This window comes from Chelonoidis abingdonii, chromosome 1, assembly GCF_003597395.2.
Source record: "Chelonoidis abingdonii isolate Lonesome George chromosome 1, CheloAbing_2.0, whole genome shotgun sequence".
Taxonomy (NCBI): Eukaryota; Metazoa; Chordata; order Testudines; family Testudinidae; genus Chelonoidis; species Chelonoidis abingdonii.
The window spans coordinates 228,335,929-228,360,322 of NC_133769.1; the positions used below are offsets into that span (position 1 = coordinate 228,335,929).

The 24,394-nt window shown below is 38.7% G+C and overlaps 1 protein-coding gene across 8 annotated transcripts in view; it reads left to right on the top strand.

The window, feature by feature from the left end:
- MAP7D2 (MAP7 domain containing 2) overlaps positions 1–24,394 on the top strand; it is a 155,801-nt gene that overhangs the window by 92,200 nt on the left and 39,207 nt on the right. For 2 of the 8 annotated variants that reach the window (XM_075060110.1, XM_032777993.1), the window contains exons 4-9: positions 8,562–8,676; positions 9,503–9,601; positions 11,532–11,642; positions 13,121–13,243; positions 15,773–15,921; positions 16,929–17,056. In XM_075060110.1, coding sequence (XP_074916211.1) covers positions 8,562–8,676; positions 9,503–9,601; positions 11,532–11,642; positions 13,121–13,243; positions 15,773–15,921; positions 16,929–17,056 — 725 coding nt within the window. Of the gene's footprint in view, positions 1–8,152; positions 8,383–8,561; positions 8,677–9,502; positions 9,602–11,531; positions 11,643–13,120; positions 13,244–15,772; positions 15,922–16,928; positions 17,057–24,394 lie in introns of those variants that run through there. The other 6 variants (XM_032777999.2, XM_032777995.1, XM_032777996.1 and 3 more) reach the window with 6 other exon arrangements.

Sequence of the window (24,394 nt, forward strand, 5' to 3'; positions counted from 1 at the left end):
TGTAAATAATCTAGGCCAACTGAAAATACCAATCTTTAGAATAAAAGGGATAAAGTGTTCTAAAAGGCTTGTGTACGCACTTGCATATGCATGCTCTCTGCCAGGGTCGGTTAGTACTCAATTTGGTTTTTTGTTGTGGTAGACAGTGGCCTAATTTCTGATGTAGCTCTCTAAATGCAGTGTGTACGTGTGTGTGTCTGCACACTTATGGACAGGCTGGCAACATAGGAGACAAGCATGAAAGGAGACTGCTTTAAAACTCTTAATTTGATTTCTGATAAATTATGTAGTAACAATTCAGGCAAACCTATAAAATAATATTTTATGCAGTGTCAGTGCACTCAGGTATCAAAAAGATGAACATAGAAATGATCAAAAACAGAAACTGGAAAACCAGAGTCCCTTAAAATAGGGAATTGCACAATGGCAACAATCAAAATGTTTCACAGTTACCCCATTTTATTGTGATGGAGTGCTATGTTCACTTCTCAGAAGAACCTTTGCAGTGGACCACTGCAGTTCCGTCCTATGAGGAAGGTTTTAACAAACCATAAGGGGACAGAGACTTAAAATATAGCGTGAAAGTTCCAATTCTGCTGAAAACAAATGGCCACAAGCTTGTCCTGCACTTTCAGGATTTCACTTTAACACTTAAGTTCAGTGCTATTATCGTGCTGCTGTTAATCACAGTAAGGTTCCTCTTACTATTATTGTGTGTTCACACGTGGGTAAAGGTTTAAGACAGCTTGGGCCTTAGTGTACACTAGCGCTGCTACTGCATCTTAAGATTAAGAATTAAAAGTTTTTTGAAAAGACAGAGGGAATGAAAAAAGATGTCATGGGAAGATGATGACTTTGCTAGGATAGTTGACTTCTAGAGAGCCTTGATAACCTTCCCTATGACCAAAACACCTTTGCAAAAGAGAGAAAATATCTTCTTGTATCAAAATGATTTACTCCCATTTCTCTTCTTTCAGTCTATGTACATTTTGCCCCAACTTTAACTTTAAAAGAGAAAACAAAATCTGGTCTCTCCTACTTTAACTGTGACATCTTGTTTCTATGATCTGGTTCTCTGTGTGCCTTACTGTCCGTGGAAATGATTTGCTCTATTTAAAAAAAAAAAAATATCTTATACTATAGTTGTTTTGTTGGCCTGGGCGGAAAATGTTTTTGGTTCACTCCTGCCCCACCTGAGTGGCAGAACGAAAAAATACAGAACATTTGGCTAGTCAATCAACGGAGCAAAAAGTAAACAAAACTGAGTGGCACAGCAGTCTGGCACCCTCTAGAAGTTGGAATCCAGGGCAGCCATCCTGCTTGCCTGCCAGTGTGTCATATGACTCATCATAAGAATTACTCCCGTTTTACCTTTATAATGAGCAGCAACAGACTTCTATCTCCTTCTGAAATTACTTCATTGGCATAACAATACTTTCCCGAAAGATGTGTTAAACTAATTGGACACAGCTGGAAATGCATATCAGTGATCCATCTGAAAAAAAAAAAACGGGCAAGTATAAGAACATAAGAATGACTATACTGGGTCAGACCAATGGTCCATCTAGCCCAGTAACTTGTCTTCTGATGGCGGACAGTGCCAGATGCTTCAGAGGGAATGAACAGAAAAGGGCATTTAGCAGTGATCCATCCTCTGTCCAGTTCCAGCACCTGGCAGTCAGAGGCTTAGGGGCACTCAGAACATAGGATTACATCCCTGACCATCTAATAGCCATAGTTGGACATATCCTCCATGAACTTATCTAATTCTTTTCTGAGCCCAGTTATACTTTCATTCTTCAGAACATGCCCTGGCAATGAGATCCACAGGGTGACTGTGCATTGTGTGAAGTACTTCCTTATGTTTGTTTTAAACCTGCTGTCTGTTAATTTAAATGAGTGACCCTTGGTTCTTGTGTTATGTGAGTTTTTGTGTTTTGTTAAGTGTCTGCACCATCACAGACCTTTCTGTAACCATTCTCTCATGATGTTCAAAGAGAGAAGTGGTTCCACATGCATGCCACTCGTAAATGCACACATATATATATATAACATCTTCAGAAAATATACTGGGAAGAGTGCTGCATAACTGTGATGGAATAAGCCATGAGAATCTGGGTAGAAAATATTTGTTGTTGTTGTGAATCTGTAGAACATTTTTCTTTTTTTTTTCTTTTTTTTTAAAAGAAAGGAGAATGGCTCTCCACAATCTGTATTAGGCTTATTCCTTTCATAGAGCTGAGAATCCTTTGCTCAGCTATTTTGTACTTACAAGTACTTTTGAAGATGAGTAGATGGTGAGTATCACATATTCTGATTTCTCTTCTTCCTTGTTCCCTGTGCAAAGGCAGATAGAGTGGTTTGTCTATTTTTAAGGGACTCGATAGTAAAAGTGGAGTGGCTACAGCGAGGCCTTCTCTGAGGTGATGATTAGCCACATTGCAGAATGGAGTGAAAGTAGGTGTGTTTCCACTTTTTATTATTATTTAGGAGCATTTCCTCAGATAGGAACTGTGTGAATGTGACAAGTAGAAACTGAATTTTTACTTTAATATAACCCTCTCCTTATTAGCTACTCCTTTTTTCCTAGAGGTTCCAGATGGCACCATTTTTCTCTCCATATTTATTTTAAAACTGTCCAGTAGCATTGGATTAAAAACCTCTGTCATTTCAAGGAAGAATGCACTCTCTTGTCCAGAAAAGTTTCAAGTGCAGTTTTTATTAGTGTATAGCCAGTGGTTTTGGGAAGTTTGTTCCTCATACTTTACTAAAATGCAGGTCTGTCCCCACTCCTACCCCAAAGCACTTCTGAAATTGGAGTGTTTTAGTATGTCTTTCAACATATTCTAAATGTTTCTATTTTTAGGTGTAATATTCTCTGCTCCTCTCACATTTTTGTTAATAAAGGAATGTGAACATCTGTCAAAATGTATGACGTTGGATTACATTCTAACTTGGACTGACTGTGTCAAGCATATTTGGTGCTCTTTCTCATATTTTTCTACACTGCCCATTCATACATCATTTTGGGGTAAAAATGTCAGATTATATTTTTAAAAAAGACAAAATTAACACTGACTCTACCACTGTACTGAGGTTTAAAAAAAAAACACTGCAAAATAGGTACATACACAAAACCCAGTTCCCAGCTCCAGACATCTTGGTAATAGCTGTTGTAAAAATCATTCTGCATCATTGGAAGGATTTCTATCAGTTAAATATTCATTATGGAGTAAATTTCATATTTTTGAAACTCACATTTGGCAAGGGTGTGTGTTTAAAAAAATAGATTGGAAATATTCATGAATGTTTGGGACTCCAGTTAATTACTTTTTGATAATAAGTGTTGTAATTCATTTGTGTGTAACTTAGTCCAATATATAAATACACAAAAAAAGTTATTGTCAAGCAGTTATTACCCATGCAACTTACCTGAAACAAACTCACAAAAGTAAGGAAATAAAGTTAAGCAACCAATCAGTTCATACCCTCTTCTCCTCCAACTGCAGACATGCCCATTATCATTGCTATAACTATCGTATACCACAGACCATGCACTGCAACCTTAACTCTGCCCTTCCGGTGCCCTTCTGCACACCTATTCACCAGATATTTTTCCCTGTCAGTACGAATGTCTGGAGTACAAATAGGTTGTATTAAACGAGAGTAGTTTGGTAAAGGGTTGTGTGCAGAAGGGCAGTTAGAAGGATTGGTGAAGGCTAGCATCAAAATTTTTGTGATTTTTTTTTTTTTTACAGTGCACATTTTTCCCCTTGAAAAGAAAAAAAAAATCTTTCCTTCATTGCTGTGCAAAAGACCCACCCACACAAATAAAAGTTGAAAGTGACTGGGTGGTGGTATTTAGAAATAGTGCAACTAACTATATACACGGTTTTGATTTTTTTTTAAATCCTTTTTTCATTTTGTTTACTATAGAAGAACAGAATTATTTTTTTCTCTAATCTTAGTTAGCTAGTTGTTTGTAACAGTAGGTACAAAAATTTCAGACAGGCGCATGTCTTTTTAAAGCTGTCCTTTTAACAAATTCCTTTTTGTTTATACCCATGATATTTGTAAAATAACCCCCAGTTTGAATGAGAAAAGAAATTGGATTCTTTTGCCTTTTGTGTGTATTATACTTTGTATAGATGAAAGGGAAGTTCATGATCAACTTACTTGTGTTCTCAGTGCTCATGCTTTTTTAAAAAGAGGCAATTTTGGATGATCCAAATGGTTCTTTTTTTTAGACTGAAGAAACATGGGTTGATGGCTATAAGAGTTTTTGGAAAGCAGAAATAAATGTTATATTTTTTGTATGAACAGTAGGTGGCTCTTTTCAGGTTTTCATAGTTTGCTTATTCTTGATTTAACCTTCATGTGAAGTTCATGGAATACTATACGATTGTTTTTGATGGCTCAACATATTAGTAGTACAACAGTTACCTTCACAATAGCTATTACAGATTCCAGATGGGAAGCTGGCACAGTGTCTGAGATGTCTTTCAAGGAGTTAAGGTCTGTGTAACAAAGGCAGGAAATTTTGTGTTGCTGATGGAGAAATGCATTTGTATCCTACTGTTTAGCTATTCCTGGGCAAATAATTTGGTTGTACCAGTACTGAATCCAAATGTTGTTTTTGCTAACCCTGAATTTTTATAGGCTAACAAGCTGGGTTTTTTTGGTTTTTGCTTTAAGTATGTGATATTTTGCTAGTGTAAAATGTTAATGTATATGTTTGTTAATTTCATGAGAGTTTAATATTCAAGTGTTCTGTGATTCTTTGATGAAAGGCACTACATAAATGAAAGTATATATTTCCAAAGAAAATATACAGAAAATCCTTTTCTCTTTGTAGTTTCATACTATACAATTTAAGATATCAAATTCTAAATGTGGGTAATGTGAGTTTTCAAATACTTATGAAAAAAACCACAGTTTTTCCTTTAGACTATTTCATTTTGTGCTTTATTTTGTTCATGTGACAGTGTTATTAGTTATTTTAAATGCCATCATTGTGTTAGCTTACCTACAAAACAGAGGATGATATGATCTTTGCCCCGTGGAATATTAAAGTTATAAACAGACAAAACAAATACACATTGCATCTTATAACCAGTTGACATTTTAATATATAGTATCACATTTTTTTAAAATAAGTGTGTTATAATACCTATTAGCTATGATAAGGTTGGTAGGTTTTGCGGAAGTGTGTTTAAAGAGGGATATGAGAGAAAAGAGTGTTTTGCATAACACTAGTGGGATGACATTTCAGAGGCAAGGAGGATAACTGGAATGAGTGGGAGGAGACTATAAAGAGATGGGTAAGGTAGGAGGCTTGGGAGGAGTAGAGGAACTGAAAGGAAATGAGAGCAGTGATCAGCTGTGAAGTTAATATGACCTTGAAGGGTGAGGACCAGAAGCTTGAACTTGATGTAGAAGATGAGTGGAAAACAGAAGAGGGATTTGAATATGGGGATGATGTTGTTAGAGAAGCAGGAAAGGAAGCCTGTTTAGGTCATGGCATGGTAGACTGGAGGGGAACAAGTCTGGAATCAGGGAGACAAAGAAAAGCTGAATAGCAAAGGCAGGAGAAGACCACACTATGGACAAGCATGTTACTCACAGAGACAGGAAGGAAGGTATGGATTTTTCTGAGCTATTGCAGAGAGAGAGAGAGACGTCTGGATTTTGTGGTGGCCTGTGTGTGCCTCTCTATGCATGCACTTGGAGGGAGGGTGAGAAATGAGGAGTGGGAAAAAAGAAGGGAGCTTGTGAATCTGCTTGGACACTGATGGTATTGACAGTGACATAGGAAAAAAGGAAAAGGACAAAAGCTGCAGTTTGCTTTTGGCATGTTTTGCATTAGCTAATGGCAGGGTATTTAGGATGTGATGCTCTAAAGAGAGCTGGAGATGAGAGACAGATCAAAGGGGGAGATGTCAGTATGGAGACATAGCTAAAGGAGTCATCAGTACATAGACAATAGTAGCTGAAGGTTTGAGATCAGATTAGGTCATCCATGGTAGCGGGAAAACATGGAACAATGGACAGAGCCCTGAGAGAGACTGAAAGAATCCACAAAAGAGGGAGAGGAGAAACTAAAGGAGCAACTGGAGAGGGAGAGGAAGAACCTATAGATCAGAATCCAGGAGTAGGAAGTGACCTGCTGCTGAAATCAGTGGATAGATCATGGAGGAAGATGGGGTGGAGACATTTACACTTGGCCAGAAATAGGACATGCTCTTTATCTTAATACGCAGCACTGAGATGGTTTAAAGTAAAACTATGCATACTTTTATTGATAAAGAATGTAGATTTAAGTGATACTAAGCAAGAGTAACAGAGACAAATGGTTACAAATAAAAGAGAAACATGTTTCCTAGTGACTAAAACTTAATTTTAACGAGTTACAATCTTTGCCTAAGCTTTCTCACTGACTTCAAACTACCAGCATCTCTCGCCCTTCAGGCCAGGGGATCCAGCGTTCACAGAATCAGAGGGTGCTGTTCCCTTTGTCCCCTAAGTGACGGATAGCCAGGATGTTTGCTCCCATTTTATCCCCCAAAGTCCATTGACTTTGCCTCAAGATCCATGAAGACTTTCTGAGGGTTCAGACTCTGGGGAGTCCCCTAGTATGCTCACCATGCTATTGTATCACCTGTTAACTTGATTACTTTGTTTACCTTATATGTAAATGTACTTTCATTGTCCTTTGCCTGTAATCAAGCTAGGCAGACTGTTAAATCCACATTCCTTTGTCTAGGGCAGGCTTGTTATCCACTCTACTTAGTATGCTTGATCTAAACATATTTCCAGCACACCTAGCTAACTCTTCACATGCTAAATCACACAATAATATTAATATCTAGAGTGTTACCAGTTTACATATGATACCTTACAAGATGCCGTTTGGGTAAGTATTATGAGAAGTCCTTGTGAACATGCTCAGTAGAAGCCAAACAGCAAATTGGAGGGTGGGAGGAAGGGAGGACGTGACCCTGTGTACCCCTTATGCATTGCCTCTGGAGACCAGTGTTCTCTGCCAAAGTGAAAGAGGTTAATGATAAAAGGATGATGTTAATGTCAGTGGGAAATTGGTAAATTAGTAGATTGGAGGTAACACACGGATTTTGAGATTGGGTCGGGGTTTAACAGGGATGAATAAGGAAGATAATTTAGAGCATAAGAATCCTGTGTCTCGTGAAAAATAGAGTGACTGAGGGGATGAGTAGAGAAACTGAAGTAAAAAACGAATGAATGAATGTTGGGTAAGAAAGTGAGAGGCTGCACAGCTGGACTGATCTTCAGCATGGAGGCTGAAGTGGCCAAGGATGATGGAGGGCAGTTTGGAGGAGATGAAGAAGGACCGGGACCATGGGAGGCAATAGATGCAAAAAATAAGCAGAGGGCAAAGAACAAGATGATGCTCATTTTGAAGGAAAAAAAAGAGTAAGAAAGTAAAAGGCCAGAGTCAACATCTTGACCAATAAAGCACAGAGAGAGTGTGCACTGCAGAGGAAGATGGTAACAGGCATGGATGGAGGAGTCAGGTTTCAGTTAGGGCCAGGAGGTGGAGGTAGTGGAAGGATCATGCATAAACAGTTGAAAGTTTAAAGGTGGGGAAAGATTTCCAGAGGGACCAAAGAAAAAAAAAGAGAAAAAAATACACCAGGCAAGGGAAAGGAGCAGGAGGTATGTGGGCGTAAGGGACGGGGAAGCAAGTTGTTCAGAGCAAGAAGTAGTAAATATGTGTTTAAAAAGTAAAAGCAGCAAAGAGTCCCGTAGCACTTTATAGACTAACAGACGTTTTGAAGCATGAGCTTTCATGGGTGCATGCATCTGACGAAGTGGTTATTCACCCTCGAAAGCTCATGCTTCAAAACGTCTGTTAGTCTATAAGGTGCCATAGGACTCTTCACTGCTTTTACAAATCCAGATTAACACAGCTACCCCTCTGGGGTTTAAAAAGGTGTATCTAAATTGAATGGTCTGTGCAACTCAGATTAGGATAAAGACAATCTTAAATGTTTAATCTGTAGAAGGTGTTTTGGGGGAAGCAGGGATTTAAAAAATAAATAAATGTCATCCTGCAAATGTAACCTGCTTCAGGTTTGAAATGATCATTTATCTGTGCAGCTAGGAGGAGCCACTGGCATTGCAGCAATCTAGTTTTAATATACTGAAGGAGAAAAGCCTGATGCCTGGTTAGAGCTGAAGGAGTTAATGCTTGTCAAGTATTATTTTTATGCAAATTAAGTCCAGAGCACAGCAGCAGACTCTCCAGCAGGAACAGATGCTAGGCAGTGATGCAACCTGTGGTGTTTACTTAGGCCTCTGTAGTGACCTCAGTGGATTGCAAACAAAAGATACTCTTCTCTGGAGGTAGGTAGACATACTGGTACTCCTGTATTCAGTTCTTTTTCTTTTGTTGATAGCATGATTACAGGAACCTGTTATGTGTGGTGACAAACGACATTTATTTTTTAGTTTTGATCAGAAAGCCCAGGTGAACTGAATTAGATTTTATTTCTCTCTCTTCATTTTTGCAACAATTTAACCAGGAACGTTTAGAAGCCATGATGCGTCGTTCACTAGAACGTAGTCAGCAGCTGGAACAGAAACAGAAGCGATGGTCATGGGGAGGAGCACTGGCTGCAGGCTCAGGAGGGAGAGATGGTGAGTGAAACAAACTGCCTGCATTGCAGATCCTGAAGTGCAAAATGCATGAGATTAAAGACAGAAAGAAGGTACCTTTTTATAGTTACTGTGATGTTGTGAGGGCTGTTGACATACGTAGCATGAATAAATGCTTTGTAATAGTTTATCAGGTTTCCTGTCTATGATATCTCCTGGGAAGAAAGGTCACTCCTAAGTTTGTGAAAGCAGATTATTTAATAGAGTAATCAGAAATTGTTTTGGGGATCACAGCAAATGCTAAAATGCAATTTTAACCCCCTCCAACATATTTAGCTTGCTACGTATTGACAAAGGAACTGAGTGCTGCCCAAACCTTTGTGGAAAACAATCTATTTTTGTCACTTCTAAAAGCTCACAGGGATTTCTAGATGATTATGCAGCATTCACAGTTGAAAATGGATTTTTCCACATACTTTTTTGTTGTTGTTGCTCTTTTTGATTTGGTTTCATAATTATTTCATAATCGACCATGTATTGCTTTTATGTTTCAAGAAGGTATTCATCTCTCTTCTGTTTGTCATTTAAATTCACTGAGTTTCCAAATGGACTGGTTTATTAAAAAACAAAAATAAAAAACCCTCTGCTCAGGTGATGAAATATGACTGCTGCTCTCTTCTGAACTAAATGTAAATATATTTTTCTGTCCATGTTAAAGCAAAAAACACTGAACTTTATTTCACAATACAAGCATCACATACGCTTCTAGAAAGCAACCTCTTTAATTTTCTAGTATAGCTTATACATTTTTTTTAGCTATTCAGTAATTTCTTTCACCTCTCTTTGCTCTGATTTTTCTGCTGTATAGGTGAATCAGAAAATACCCCACCCCCTCTCCTAGGTTTAGCTGCCAACACCCTTCCTCCAGACCCTGTGACCTCTACTGCTGCTGCTGATTCCTACAATGGTATTTGAGAATCACAGTACCATAGTGTCTCGTTTATAACTGTTCTAATCACTTTAAACCATCCACTGATCTTGTCCTTCCTAACCACTGTTTTTCTTATTATTTCAGTCTGCTCCTCTACACTGTTACCATTAAAGATATGGAACAAATGTCTTTTTTCTTTTTCTTTTGTCATAGTGAAGCAATGCATGCCTAGCATTCCAGCACAATGGAGACATTTCATAATTTTCTCACTAACTGTGGTCTTGAATAACTCAGTAAATTCATGTCTTTGTTAAATTTGTGGGCACAGATATGTTTTTGTAGTTTTGTGTGTGATATCATTTGAGTAGCTTGTTCAAGAGAGACTTGATGGGGCAGAGGTTCTATTTTAAAAACATTTCAATTATACGATAAGAGTAAATATGTTATGGAGATAGCATGTCACCCATCATGTATCTATTCCTTCCAGCCCCACCCTCTACATCCACAATATGTTAAAAATTAGTAAGCATCGTTATTTTAGTATGCTGAAGTCTTTTAGAACATTGTAATAATGATTACAAATTCTGATTCTGAGTTTGTCCTTTGACAACTTTACTGAATTTTATATTATATGTTAGATTAGAATATTAATTTCAGAGGACTTTGAAATAGATCTTGCATGTCTGTACCTGGGCTGAATCGTACATTGTGGGGTTTTGGGGTTCTTTTTTGGTGCTGTTTGTTTTTTCCTTCAGCTGCAAATATATATGACATATTTTGGAAATCTAGCACAGCCAATCTGCTCAAGAGCTGTTTTTTCAAAGATGAGCACAATGGTTATGCCTGCAAAATGCATGAGTAGCTGATGTACTGCAAAAACATGTATGTAAACCCCAAGACTCTTACTTTTGTGCAGTCATGGGTGAATGTTCACACAAAGCAGTATTAATGTACAAATAAGTGATTTGCAGGTTTGCATGCATTTTCTGGAAGCAATCATTGCACCTATCTTTTAAAAATGTGAACATAAGGAATTTTATTGCTTGCTATAGCAGATAGGGCCAAATCTTGCAGTTGTCACTTAGGCAAGACTTCCGCTGATATAAGTGGGAGTCATAGTTGAGCAAGGACTGTAGAATTTATAAGACGAATGTGAGTTACTAGCTGAGACTTCTTTGTTGTTGTAGGAAGAAACAAAATTTAAAACATAAACAACCCCCCTGAAGTCATCCAGTATGCTTGTAGGTTCTGACCATTACATAACGAACAACACGTTGTAGTTCACCGCTACAATAATTGGGCATAAGTGATTCCATCATCATCTTGAACTTATGAGTACATAGGAATAGTTATCAAGCCAAAATTTACTTTATCAAACAGTATTGTAACAGAAATAAAAACAAATTTGAACAGTTGGTCCAGAACCAAGTTATTGTTTTGAAAGTTCTCATGCACAAGATCGTAAAGAGGTAAATGATGCTATCATACATCCTATAAATGCATAAATTAGTGCTAAATATCTTGAATTTTGCATTAGAATAGTATTTTGGAGGAGCTGATATACATCTCACCTCCGACAGACTGAAACTGAGAGATGTCAGGGAAGAGTTCAAATTTGTTATGTTCGTGAGGCCTATGTATTTTCTTCCTGTACAAGTATTGCATTTCTTTCCTTGATACAATTTCATTCATTTGGATTTAGCATGAAGTCACTTGCTTCTGGCATTGTATTACATAGAGTATTGTAAAATTGAAATGTTAAAATCGCAAGTAGAAAAATTGTGTCCCAAACTGTATCTTATAAAATGCTGGTATCTACAGCAGTTGGAATAGGATTATCTCTTCTACATTATTCATTGCCCCTAGATGAATGACAAAGATCCATGAGTAAAAAATGAGAGGTTAATTTTGGGAGCGTTCAACACTGTAGTATGAATATAAATATCTTTAATGCGTCTCTCTGCAGCATGTGACAAACTTTCAGCTTCTACAATGAATCTGCCAAAGCAAATGGAGTCACCAATCAGTAAGCGTCTCTCCTCCTCCACAGCGGCAATAACATATTCCCCTGACAGAGGCAAGTGAATATGCTGCTCATTGTCTCTTATCAGCATAAACTCTCCTATGTTTAAAGCACACCTTCTTGTCCGTAGATCTGTTTGTAACTCGAGTTCTTTACAATAACCAATTCTAACATTATTGGGGTGGTGAGTTAAATATATTAGTAAAAGATCTTAAATACATGAAATAGCTTTATAGCCAACCCAGGATAATGCTGCCATGTTAGAGACCCCAGGCTGTATGTGACTAAATGTTGCACGGCAGATATAAGTCTTTGCCGTAGAGGACAAAGTACACCTTCATGTAACCATTTTGGGTGGCCAGTTATCTGCATTACTGTGGTTGAATATTGGTGAGGAATGGCAGGGCAGTGAAAACTTTGGATGAATTAAAGAAAAGATGCAAATTAGGGTTTTTTTTGAGATGTGATCGTTCACACTGGGATGTATTATGCTTCTGCACCTTAAGTAAATATGAGGTTTATTTAACAGTAAAACACAGCAAGAATTCATACTAGTTGTATTTCATCTTGTGATGCTCTAAGAAACAGGGCAGAGCACAAAATGTAATTGCAGTAATCTTCCAGAAATGCATTGAATGTGATGCTTTAGCCATATTAAGAAACTATAATTAAAAAATGAACGCAGATGTGTATTTACTGGGTGTTATTGACAAAGTTTGTCGTTGTGAGTCAGCTGGAAGTTGTCACTTGTGTCAAGATTTCTAGAGTCTTTTAATTTGACTTAAAGGCCTGGTTCATGAGAGGCGCTGCAGATGATGAGCACTCTGCAAGATTAGGCCCTTTAGAAGATAATAACTGTACAGTAAATACTGGAGGATTTGTCCCTCTGTGAATTGTTTCTTTTGGAACAAATGACAAATATTTTGACAGAAACAAGAAGCAACAGTAAACATACTTCATTTTAAATTCATTTTAGAGTTGCTTAATAAATATAAATGTAGAACTTGGAGGTTATGGTAATGAGTGACTTTATAAATGCAGGTAATAGGAATTTGTTTATAAGCATATGTAGTCATACCTCATATTTATGAGGAGGAAAGGCGTAAGGATGTACTGTATAAATAAGGTTTGTACCACAGAGAGACTGTGCATTTTAAATGACTCCCAGTGTACTTAGCACGCAAACCAGAAACTGCTCTGTCATTGGGGAAAAAAAAGCAAACCCTTTTCATGCTGAGTCATGAAAGCAACCATTTTGCAGAACCACATTTCTTCTGTATAAAAAACAAGTTTAATCTACTGTATTTATTAGACAGGTTGGAAGATAATTTTAGGTGGCTTAAAATGATGAAACCAGAAACCTCCTTCAGAGGAGCATTAACTTCTTTAATAGCTTTTTAAATCACAGACGTAACAGGTTTTCTCTTGTTCATTTCATTTGATCATTTCACTGGTTTTAAGTTATTTAAAACAATTTTTTTTTTAGTTTTTCCTTTTAAAATTTATTTGTTTTATTTGCTCCCATCCTTCAGCTCACCGCATGCACCTTAGTCCAGTGGAAAACTTTATTGTTTCTCGACTGCTGACTCCCACACAGTCTTCTTTAGCCAGAAGCAGAAGTACATTAATGCTTTCTGAGCCATACAATGATTCAGGTAAAAATGAAAATTGTGCCCTTTGAAAATGTTAAGGTATGTGTTTAGCTGCACTTGAAAAATTGCGTAGAGATATTATCTGTTATTTTTTAATATAATTTTACTTCCATTTTGGGTAGTAACGTCTCAAAAGCATGGAAATATTTACATGTCTACTGTTTTGTCCTTTTCAGTTCTTACCTTTATTTATAAGAAAATGGTAAAATCAACAGGAAATTCCAAACCAAGGTAGAATAATTATGAGATAGCTCAACTTTTGGACCTTACAAGATGACCCATTTATTAGAGCAAAAGATTGTACATTAATGTAGTGCTCTTTATCCTCAACACCCAAATAATTTCCAAAATACAAATTAGCATTTTAAACATGTAATTTCATCCATAATTTCTTTATTGGAGCTGCAATTATTTATTATGGAATCATTTTTGTCTTTTTAAAGGAACAGATCATAAAAGTGTTAAGTTCTTGGGTATGCTTAGAAATAAACTAGAAGCACAGAGTGGAGCATATCAGTTTTTCTAGTGATAAAAATATACATTATTATATATATTATTTTTATAGAAATTAAGAGAGTGATGGTAATTAGTGCTTCTTTTCTGTATATTATAGATTATAATAGATTTATAATCCCTGCCAACACAAAACTAAATTTAGCAGCAGCCTTACTGACTTTATGCACTTGAGTAATCCGACTGACTTCAATGGGGCTACTCACATGAGTGCATATTTGCAGTATCAGGACCAAAAGGAGGAAAAGCTTTGTGCACTTTTTTTTTTAAAGTAGACTTTCTGCAAAGGAAAATATTCACTTTTCAGGACAAAATTGTGATAAGGTACAGCATCTATGTCATCTGTTATCCCCATATTACGTGACTCAAGTCTACTAACGTTCTATGTTACTTCCTTAATAAAAGGATGCCCAAAGGTATATTACAAAGCAAAAAGATGTTCTCTTTTTCCCCTCCACTTTTTCTTTATGCTATATAAAGGTAGACTTATTAAAAGATCCTCAGTTTTTTGTTTCTACATGAAAAACATTGTCCTTCAGAAGTTATGATATAGAACACTTCAGCCATGAGAGAATTCCTGATTTACTGTTCACAAAGCAACTGTCTAAAGGAAAGCCAACTCAGAATGTCAGTGTACTCTGCTCTAAATTAAAGGAGAGCTACTAAGACAAAATAAAAGTATGTTGCTTTTACATCACACAGCCACAGAAAGGTAGGACTGGAAGGGACCTAAGCAGGTCATCTAGTCCAGTTCCCTTCACTGAGGCAAGACTAAATCTTTAATAGGTTGTTCATGATTTATACAGAGGACATCAAACGTAGGGAAAAATTGTTTTTTGTTTTGCTTTTTCTCACATTCTTCCAGTTAATGTTGTATTTTTTCACATGGGTGAAAGGTGCCCAACTATTGCCAAAGTAATATGAGCAAAACATAGAATACCCTCTCTTCACAAACCTTTGTTCAAATTGCAAGGTAAAAAAAAAAAAAAAAGACAACGGGGTGGGGAGGAAGTGCTATGATTCTGGTCATGATGCACATAACCAGTGAACTTTTAAATTCAAGGTTATGTGTAGTAACAATTACTTTGCATTTAATATGTGCACAGTAACAATAACTGTGCACTTAGCAATAATAATCGTGCACTTACTATGTCTCAGACAAGCTTTTATTAGGACACATGGGTACAGCTTTTAAAAGCACCTATTTGATCTCGGTTACTGAGGTCTTGTCTGTGCTTGAAGCACTACAGCTGCACAGCTACTGTACTGCTGTAGTGCTTCAGTATAGACACTCACTATTGCGATGGGAGGGGTTCTCCCATTGGCGTAGCTAATCCAATTCCCAGAGATCAGTAGTTAGGTTGACAGATAGAGACCTAGCACTGTCTACACCAAAGGTTCTCAGACTTTTGTACTGGTGAACCCTTTCACAAAGCAAGCCTCTGAGGGCGACCCCCCCTTATATATTAAAAACACCTTTTTATATATTTAACACCATTATAAATGCTGGGGGTGAAGCGGGGTTTGGTGTGGAGGCTGACAGCTCACAACCCCCCCATGTAATAACCTTGTGACCCCCTGAGGGGTCCTGACCCCCAGTTTGAGAACCCCTGGTCTACATTGACACAACTATGGCTATCCTATTAATCTTTTTTTATGCGTGTTTAATAAAGGAGATCAGCACTCTTCAGAAGGGGGGAGGAATCACAAAATCTGTATTTGTGAAGTTATTCTTCTGGGTAAAAGAGATACTGTAGTGCTCAGGTATTTGATAGTCTTTTTAAAAAGGCACTTAGTTTTATGTTAATGCTTTCAGTGAAAACATTTTTGGTAAATGAAACCATTCTGCACGTATGCAAAAGGCATGGATTTAATGTGATTTAAATATCCATTTAAATAAACCTTCAAAAATGTTGTTTGCCATGTTTAATGTTATAACATAGTTGTGCTGTTTTTTCCTCTCCCTTACTTCCTCTGTCTGTTCCCCTTTGCTCTTGCTATTGTACTATAACTCTTTAGTATTCCATATCTGTCCTCGTGTAGCACCAGCTAGTCCTCTTAAATCTCCCTACAAGCCTTCCCCCACCCGAAGTGCAGAAAGGAAGAAGGCAGCATCACCTTCCACTTCTGATGCCATGAAAGGGGCAATTGCAGCTGAAGTTACACAGGTGGGTTTGGAGCATGTTTTGATTGCATTCCTGGACAAAGTTATGTTGCTTTAGTTGCTGTGTTTCATTATTGTATAATATGCCTTTTTTTTTTTTTAAGAACAGAAAGCAGAAAAACATTCACACCCATTTGTTGGTTCTATTCACCTGCCAATCAGCAGGTTTTTAATATTTTCCTGGAAGGCAGTGTAGCCTCTATTAACCAACATTAGTGGGAATTACACTTCTGTATTCAGGGAATCTACATTTCTGGCAGTGACGTGCTACGTCTTGTGAAACCAGTACTTCTGGAAATGGGTTTACAGCTGCATGGCAAATGGGATGTCACCACCGTTGAGAGTGTTTGACTAGAAATAAAGCCACACTACTAGTGAATTGGCAAATTTTCCTCATGCTCTGGTAGCTTGTCTAATGTATTGGCAGCATCGCTAATTTATACCTGTCAAGTTTCACTTCTTTCTGTATATATAATTTTAAGTGAAATTTATTCAAAATTTTTACTGTTGACAACTGTACATTTTCTATAGAGGCATAGAAACGTAACTTAGCCCGCATGTGCCTAGTCACTGCCTAGCATCTGAGAACAAAAGCTCAACTTTTCTGTCAAATCCCCTGACAGTGCCATATCTCTCCTAATAATTGATAGAAAGAACATGTCTTTGTTGTTGTGGAAGTCAGTAGGATTTAGATGCTTTTGAAAATTCTACTCAATGCTTTCCGGGCTCCAGCAGGGCAGTGCCCTTCTGTACCACTCCATTAATATTTGTTTATGGCCTGAAAGGTATTTTTGCAGCAGCATATACTGTGTGTGCAAGACATAAAAATGTATATTCAGTATTGAAAAAGATCTTGCAGTCCAATTGTATGCTGGGATTTAGAAAACTTCCATTTTCTGTGAATGTTATGCAAATCTGTTTATATGTCCTTGTGTTAATAAACTATCTGTATCATCGAAGCATTGCTTTTAATTACAAGCTAAACAAAAACACCCAAATTTCTTTTTCTAGACTGAAAAGATAAAGAGAGAGAAGCGATCCACAACACCTGTTTCATCATCTGGCCTGGGATCCCCTCTGAGAAGATCTGATTCTCCTGCAAGCATGTCTAAAAGATCTGCATCACCTGCACCACCGAAGTATGAATATTTTCTTATTGCTTCAGTACGTTTTGAGAATGTCCCTATTGCTGTAGGAAAACCATTAACTGCTCAGGGGCTTCCTTAGAAATTTTGATTAAAATCCAGATTAATTTGAGTTCTAATTTTTTTATATTATTGTGTTAATGGCTCTCTGATAATATTTCTCTTCATCTGTCTTAGTCCCACTCATGAACTGATTAGTGTTAGCCTTTTATTTGGTAGCTTATGTTAAATCTGGTTGTGTTAGCCTGGCTTTGGTTATGTAGCATAGAAGTGTGTGTGTGTGTGTTTGTTTGGGGGAGCAGGTGAGGTTAAAGCCATCCTTATCTATCTAAGAAGAAAGAAATTGGCAAGAGTCAGGGCTGACCAGAGGGGGAGAAAGTGGGGCAATTTGCCCCAGGTCCCGGGCCCCGCAGGGGCCTCCATGAGAGTTTTTTGGGCCCCCTGTAGCAGGGTCCTTCACTTGCTCCTGGGGCCCCGGAAAACTTTCACAGGGCCTGGGCCCCCAGAGCTTCTTCCACTCCGGGTCTTTGGTGGCAATTCGGTGGCGGGGGGGTCCTTCTGCTCCGGGACCCACCGCTGAAGTGCCCTAAAGACCCGCAGCGGGGAGGTCCTTCCGCTCCGGGACCCGCCCCGAAGTGCCGGGTCTTCAGCAGCAATTCGGCAGCGGGGGCCCCCCGCCACTGAAGACCCCAGGCCCCCTGCATCATCTCGGTGGCCCTGGCAAGAGTACAAACACTAAATATTAGTCTAACTCCTCTTTTAATACATTTAAAGTTGCAGTTTCTATTGCTGACCACAATTGAGTCAGCAATAGAAACCTCTATTGCGGTCCACAAACAAATGTATTACCCTCCATCTAAAGAAATTTATCCTTAACATCCTTATAGCTTCATCCTTTCTTTCTTTAGTTCAATGTACTATTGGGTTTGAGCTGATTACTGCATATAAAAGTTTTGTGTTATGCATTTTCTCTGTGCCCCTTGGAACATTCATACCTCAGTCTCATCCATCTGTGATATGATCTCTTTTTTCTAATTAGCACAAAGGTTTTTAACCTTGCCACATGCTGATGCCCCATGAGTCCAGTTTGACACATTCCCATCATCTTTACCAACAATAACAAACAAACACATCCCAACTGTCTCTCTCTTTCAAACTTTTTGTATGTGGCCTCTTGACAGAAGAGAGTTTTGTGCGTGTAAGTTTCATGTTAGTCAGACAAAATAGTGTAGGGATTTCATGGAGACGTTTCGAAAAGCAGTCTAGCCTTTGACACTATGGCCGTGTCTCTGCTACGAACTAGGAGTGGAATTACACCTGCTCGTGTACATACATTCGTGCTAACTCTCATGGAGCTAACATGAGTATAAACAACTGTGTAACCAGGTGTGGTAAACTCTTTCCCAAATCTGGACTTTAGCGTACAAAATCTGGGTGCTTACTGTGAACCTTCCCAAGCTTATACCCAGCTTGGATCTTATTTCGCTGCCACCAGCCGAAGTTTTCCAGGGTTTCAGCCCCCTCGGGTTCCCCAAACCTTTCCTTGGGGGACCCCTCCAAGACCCAGAGCCCCTGGGTCTCCTCTATCTCATCCCCCAGCTTCCCCCCCTTTCCTGGGTTAGCCGGTGCGATGCTGTCCTATTCCCTTTGAATACAACCAGAGAGGCAATCAGCGTTCCGAGGCTAATGCATTCAACCCTAGTCAAGCTCACACAGGATTCACCCCTCCCTTTGTCCCGCTAGCCTTCTTCCCCCCTGGGCAATAGGAAAGTAGACACAGACCTTGGCTTTTCCCTCCCCCCCCTAGCTGTCACAGATATAAAAGAACTTCTGGCATCGAAATTCCTCTCCCCTTACCTACTAGGATACTCCCACAAGTGTTTAAAAAGAAACTTTTATAAAAAGAAAGAAAATACAGAAACAATAACTGCATAAGGATCAATAAAGGCTCTTGCTTATAGAAGATAGAATAACCAGTGTGATTTAAAAAATAGCCAATTCAAATTCAGTCCAGCAAAATCAACACCACCATGTAAATACAACCACAAGCCAAATAAGCCCTATTACTTTGTTCTCTGTTACTCAGATGTTTAGCATAGAATATTTGGAAAGTAAGCATGATTTAGAAGAAAGCTTGTTTACTCACGCCGATGGAAACAAAAAGACCCGATTTCCAGTTCCCTTCCCAGGCTCTGTAAAAAAAAATCCAGGTCTCTGATTGGTCCTCTGGTCAGGTGTTTGGTTCCCCCTTTGTTCACCCTTTGTTCACTCAGTATGGCTCAGTTCTGCCTCCACTGTCGTGACTGATGCTACCATGTACCATGGCTGTCTTGCTGTTTACACTCATGAGTTAGTGCAAGTATGTATACATAAGCAAAGGAATCACACTCCTGCCTTGTAGTGTTGACATAGCCTGAATTGAGACACATGTTCTATCTTCCAGAAGACCCCTCACGCTCAGCCACAACACATTCCTAATTCATGTTTCCATCCTGGGTCACAATCAAATGTCATATATTAAGTATACAGTAGAGACTTGTATGTTCCGAATGTTGGAGTTACATGAATTTGGACTGAGACAAATTCATGTAACATTGAAGAATGAAATGGCAACTCTGCAGAGCCCAATTTTTTAAGCATCATTTTGGATCGTTCAGGGAAAATTTCTGCTCAGTGTGTGATGGCAGTCAAAAATGTAAACAAAAATTTGTTGATTGGATATAAAATAAGTCCAAAATATTATAAAAATGATGGCATTTCTTAAATTATGGTATTCCTTAACAGTTCAATCATCTTATCTCAAAGATATACAAGAAATAGAGGAGGTTCAGGAATGGGAGAGTAGCGACATGGAAACAGTTCTGGATGAGTAGACAATGAAAATGTTTAGTTTAGAGAGATGATAAATAAGAAGAGACATGATGAAGAGATACAAACTAATGAATGGTACAGAGCGGGAAAACAGTAGTACCTGATTTACCTTTTCTCATATCTCATGGAACAAGGGGCCATTCAATGAAATTGAAAGACAACAAACTTATAACTGATAAAGGAAATGCTTTATTTTTCAATGGCTTTAACCTATGAAACTAGTTTGCATAAAAGATTGAGGCCAAGAACTTAGATTTTTTTAAAAATAGACGCTTATATAAATAATGAGAACATCCACAATTACATTTGGACAAAGACCTAGTGAAATGATTAAAAGAAAGGAGATTGTTCCACTAAAGGGCCAAGAATACTCCTGGGGCATTATGCACCAAAAAACTAAAAAGTCTGCACACAATATTGTAAAATAACACCATATAATCCTGCCAGTTTCAATTATTTGGGTAATTTATTTCAAAATACCTGTCAACAAGTATGTCTGTAACAATACAGAGACACACACACAAATTCCCCCAGGAGTAAAGAGTTAAAGAAACCCCTAAGACGGGTTGGCAACGTATGGCACGATGCCGAAGGCGGCAAGCGAGGTGATTTTCGGTGGCCCTGGGTCCTGGCCACCAGTCCAGGGGGCCCTGCATTTTAATTTAATTTTAAATGAAGCTTCTTAAACATTTTAAAAACCTTATTTACTTTACATACAACAATGGTTTAGTTATATATTATAGACTTATAGAAAGAGACCTAAAAACTTTAAAATGTATTACTGGCACGTGAAACTTTAAACTAGAGTGAACAAAAGGAAGACTTGGCAAACCACTTCTGAAAGGTTGCTGACCCCTGCCCTATGACAGCCCAGTTCCTGTTTCTCTGCACACTCCACCCCCCAACCCAGAGCCCAGCTAGGGGGTCAGACATCCACAACCCCTCCCCCCCCCAGAGCCCATCGACAACCCCTTTCCCCCTGGTAATATTAATATTCATAGACTTACGGTCAGAAGGGACCATTATGGTCATCTAGTCTGGCCTCCTGCACAATGCAGGCCACAATCTCACCCACCCACTCCTGTAACAAACCCCTAACCTATGTCTGCGTTATTGAGTCCTCAAATCGTGGTTTAAAGACCTCAAGGTGCAAGAGACTCTCGCGTCGCAGAGGAGGGCAAAAACCTCCAAGGGCCTCTACCATCTTCCTGCGCGACAATGCCTTGTGACGCCCCAATATGGACGTCAGTTACAACCCTAAGCACGTAGGCAGATACCAGCCAGCCACCCAGGAAAGGCAATTCTCTTGTAGTAATCAGATCCCACCCATCTATACATCCAATCACAGACCATTGGGCATATTTACCTGCTAATAATCAAAGTCATTAATGCCAATTTGGCTATCCCAATCATCATCCCCTTCTAACTTATCAAATCTTTAGCTTAAGCCAATGTGTCTTATGCCCCTACTACTCTTCCTTGGAGGCTTATTCCAGAATTTCACTCTGTAATGGTTAGAAACCTTGTCCTAATTTCAAGTCTAAACTTCCAGTGTCAGTTTATCCATGTCTCTTTTGTCCACCATTGTACTAGCTTAAATAATTCCTCTCCCTCCGAATATTATCCCTTCTGATATATTTATACAAGAAGCAATCATTCTCCCTCACTTCTTTTGGTTAGGCACTAAACAAGCAAGCTTTTTCAGTCCTCTTTTCATTAAGCAGGTTTTCCATTCCTCGGATCTCCATTAGCCCTTCTCTGTACCTGTTTCCAAGTTTGAATCTCAATCCTTTCTAAACATAGAAACCAAACAGCACACAGTATGCCAGATTGAGGTCTCAGGCTTTGTATACAGTACTAACACCTCCTATATTTACTGAAAATACCTCGCTATGCTCTAAACTGCTATTAGCTTTTTAATGGCATAAAATGGCCGATATCCACCCTGTGATCAACCAAACTCCAAGGTCTTCTCCTGCTCTGTTACTTCAACTGATGTGTCCCAATTATATACCAAAATAAGGTATAATTTAATCCCTAAATGCACGACCTTGCCTTTTCACTATTAAATTTATCTATTATTATTACTCATATTACAGGTCCATCGACTTTCCCGTCATGTTATCTGGTCCTTCTTCTTGTTAGCAATACTCCAGCTTTGTGTCATCCCAGACTTTAATTGCACATTCCACTTTTGTTGCCAAGGTCAGTAAATAAAGAAATAAATAAAGACTAGTCCCAAACTGATCCCTGGATAACTCCTTCTAGTAATTCCTGGCTCGCCTAACATTCACTTTCAGTAATCCGGGCGGCTCCAGGCCAGCAGACAAGCGCATGCTGGTGGCAACATGGTTGGGGGGGTCTCTGCGGTGAAAACCTAGAAGCCGCCTGTTAGTATGACCATTTGTAGCTCCCCTTTAACGCATTTCCTTAACACCGTCATTTTTCTATTGATCCCCATTTCCAAATAATATAATTCCCCATGTGGTCCATACAAATGCCTTACTCGAAAGAGGTAATAATCCATGCATTCCTTTGTAAAAAAATCTGTTGCGTTCTCGAAGAAGGAAATCAGTCTGGTATGATTACCTTTTGTAAAACCATGGTTGTATTTGTCAATTACCATTGACTCAATGTCCCTTAACTACTTTCTCCTTCCAAAATTTTTCAAAAGACCGTTGCATACTACGATCTTCAATGACAGGCCATTTACTCGGACACTTTTTTTCCTTCTAAAATAGTGAATCTATGTTAGCAATCTCTCGTACAGTACAACCCTGAGTTTACCAATTCATTAAACTTCCTCGCTTAATTGGCTTGCAATTTCATGTGCCAGTTCCTTTATATTCGTGTGAAAATTATCTGGCCCTCGGATTTGTCCATGAAGCTGTTCGAGTTCGCGGTTCCCTCGATGTGGAACTCATCTCTAACCTCATATTCTCATTCCATTTGCCATCCTACCGTTATCGCTAAACTCTCATTACCTCATTTAGACTGAGCAAGTATTGTTTAGATTGGTCATGCTAGAGTAATCTTAATTCTCACTGCACCTCATGGTTTAGGCGGTCATTTTCTTTTCTTGTTTTCTATTTATAATGGGCTAGAGAACTTTTATATTGTTTAACTCCCTTTGGCAAGGTCCATCTAACTGGCTTTTTGGCTTTCTCACTTATTCCCTACATGTTTCGACCTCAATAGGTAGCCTTTCTTGCATTAATCCTCCCATCTTCCACTGCGTGTGTAAGCTTTCTGCTTTATCAACTCTCTGAGACACTGCTCAATCCAAGCTTGATCTACAACGCTTGCCTATAATTTTTTTTCACGCCTTTGTTTGGGATGCAGTTTGATAGTTTCCTGCAACTTGACTTGAAGTAAGTCCAGCTCCTGCCGCCTTAGATCCCAAAACTTATCCAATCCATTTCCTAATAATTTCTTATTCTTAAAGTAGCCTTTTGAAATAATCACCCTAAGTCCAGATCATTTGTTTATCCTTCCATCTAGTTTGATATGAATTAGCTCAGATCACGAACAAGTGTCTACAACATTTCTTCGCTAAGTCTCACTACTACCAAATCTAAAATGGCATCCTCTGTTTCAACTATTGTGACGGAATCCCATCAGCTATTGCATCTAGAAAATCGAGCCCTATTATTATTACGCACTTGTTTCCAGTATATCTGAAATTCCCGATCACACAATGTCATACTGTTACTTCATAAAAACATAAAGAGTCTCTATCCATACCAAATCAGATCCTGCTGTCTATAGCACACACAAGCACTGTTCTAGGAGCCTAGTAGCTTCTTTCCGACGTTATTTTGCCAGACAGACTCGTCTTATTCATCATCCTTCTTATTTCGTTACAGTCTACCTCATCATTGATAATACATTGCTCCTCAACCATGCTTTAATTCTGTCTTCCTAAACAGCACACTACTCATACTGTACTCCAGTCATGACTACTATGCACATGTTCTGTTATCCATAAACTGGTGTTCACTAAGCAACCATAGTCATTTCCTCCATTTTGTTTACCTAGGCTCGCATTAGTTTACAAACATTTTAATTTTTGTCATGCTTCACGGCATTCTTTACCCTGCATAACCCAGAGCCCAGCCACGGCCTCCTTGCCGATCTGCTCCTTCTCAGAGCCCGTGTACCCCGCCATCCCCAGACAACTCCCACTTCAGAACGCAGGCAGGCTGGCTTTATCATAGGGTAATAGCCACTGCTGCGGGCAACTGTGGGGGTCACCATAGGACCCTAGGTAGAAATTGGTCTGCTGCTGGTGCATATGTATTTCTCTCTGCTCTAAGATCACTGAGATGGTGAGTGCTGTGCTGAGGAAGGAGAACAGCAAGACATAACAGCATCGCATAGGGTGTTACAAGCAATGTGAAAAATTCGGAACGGGGTGAGGGGAATAGGAGCGACAATAAGAGAGAGACCCAAAAATCGAGA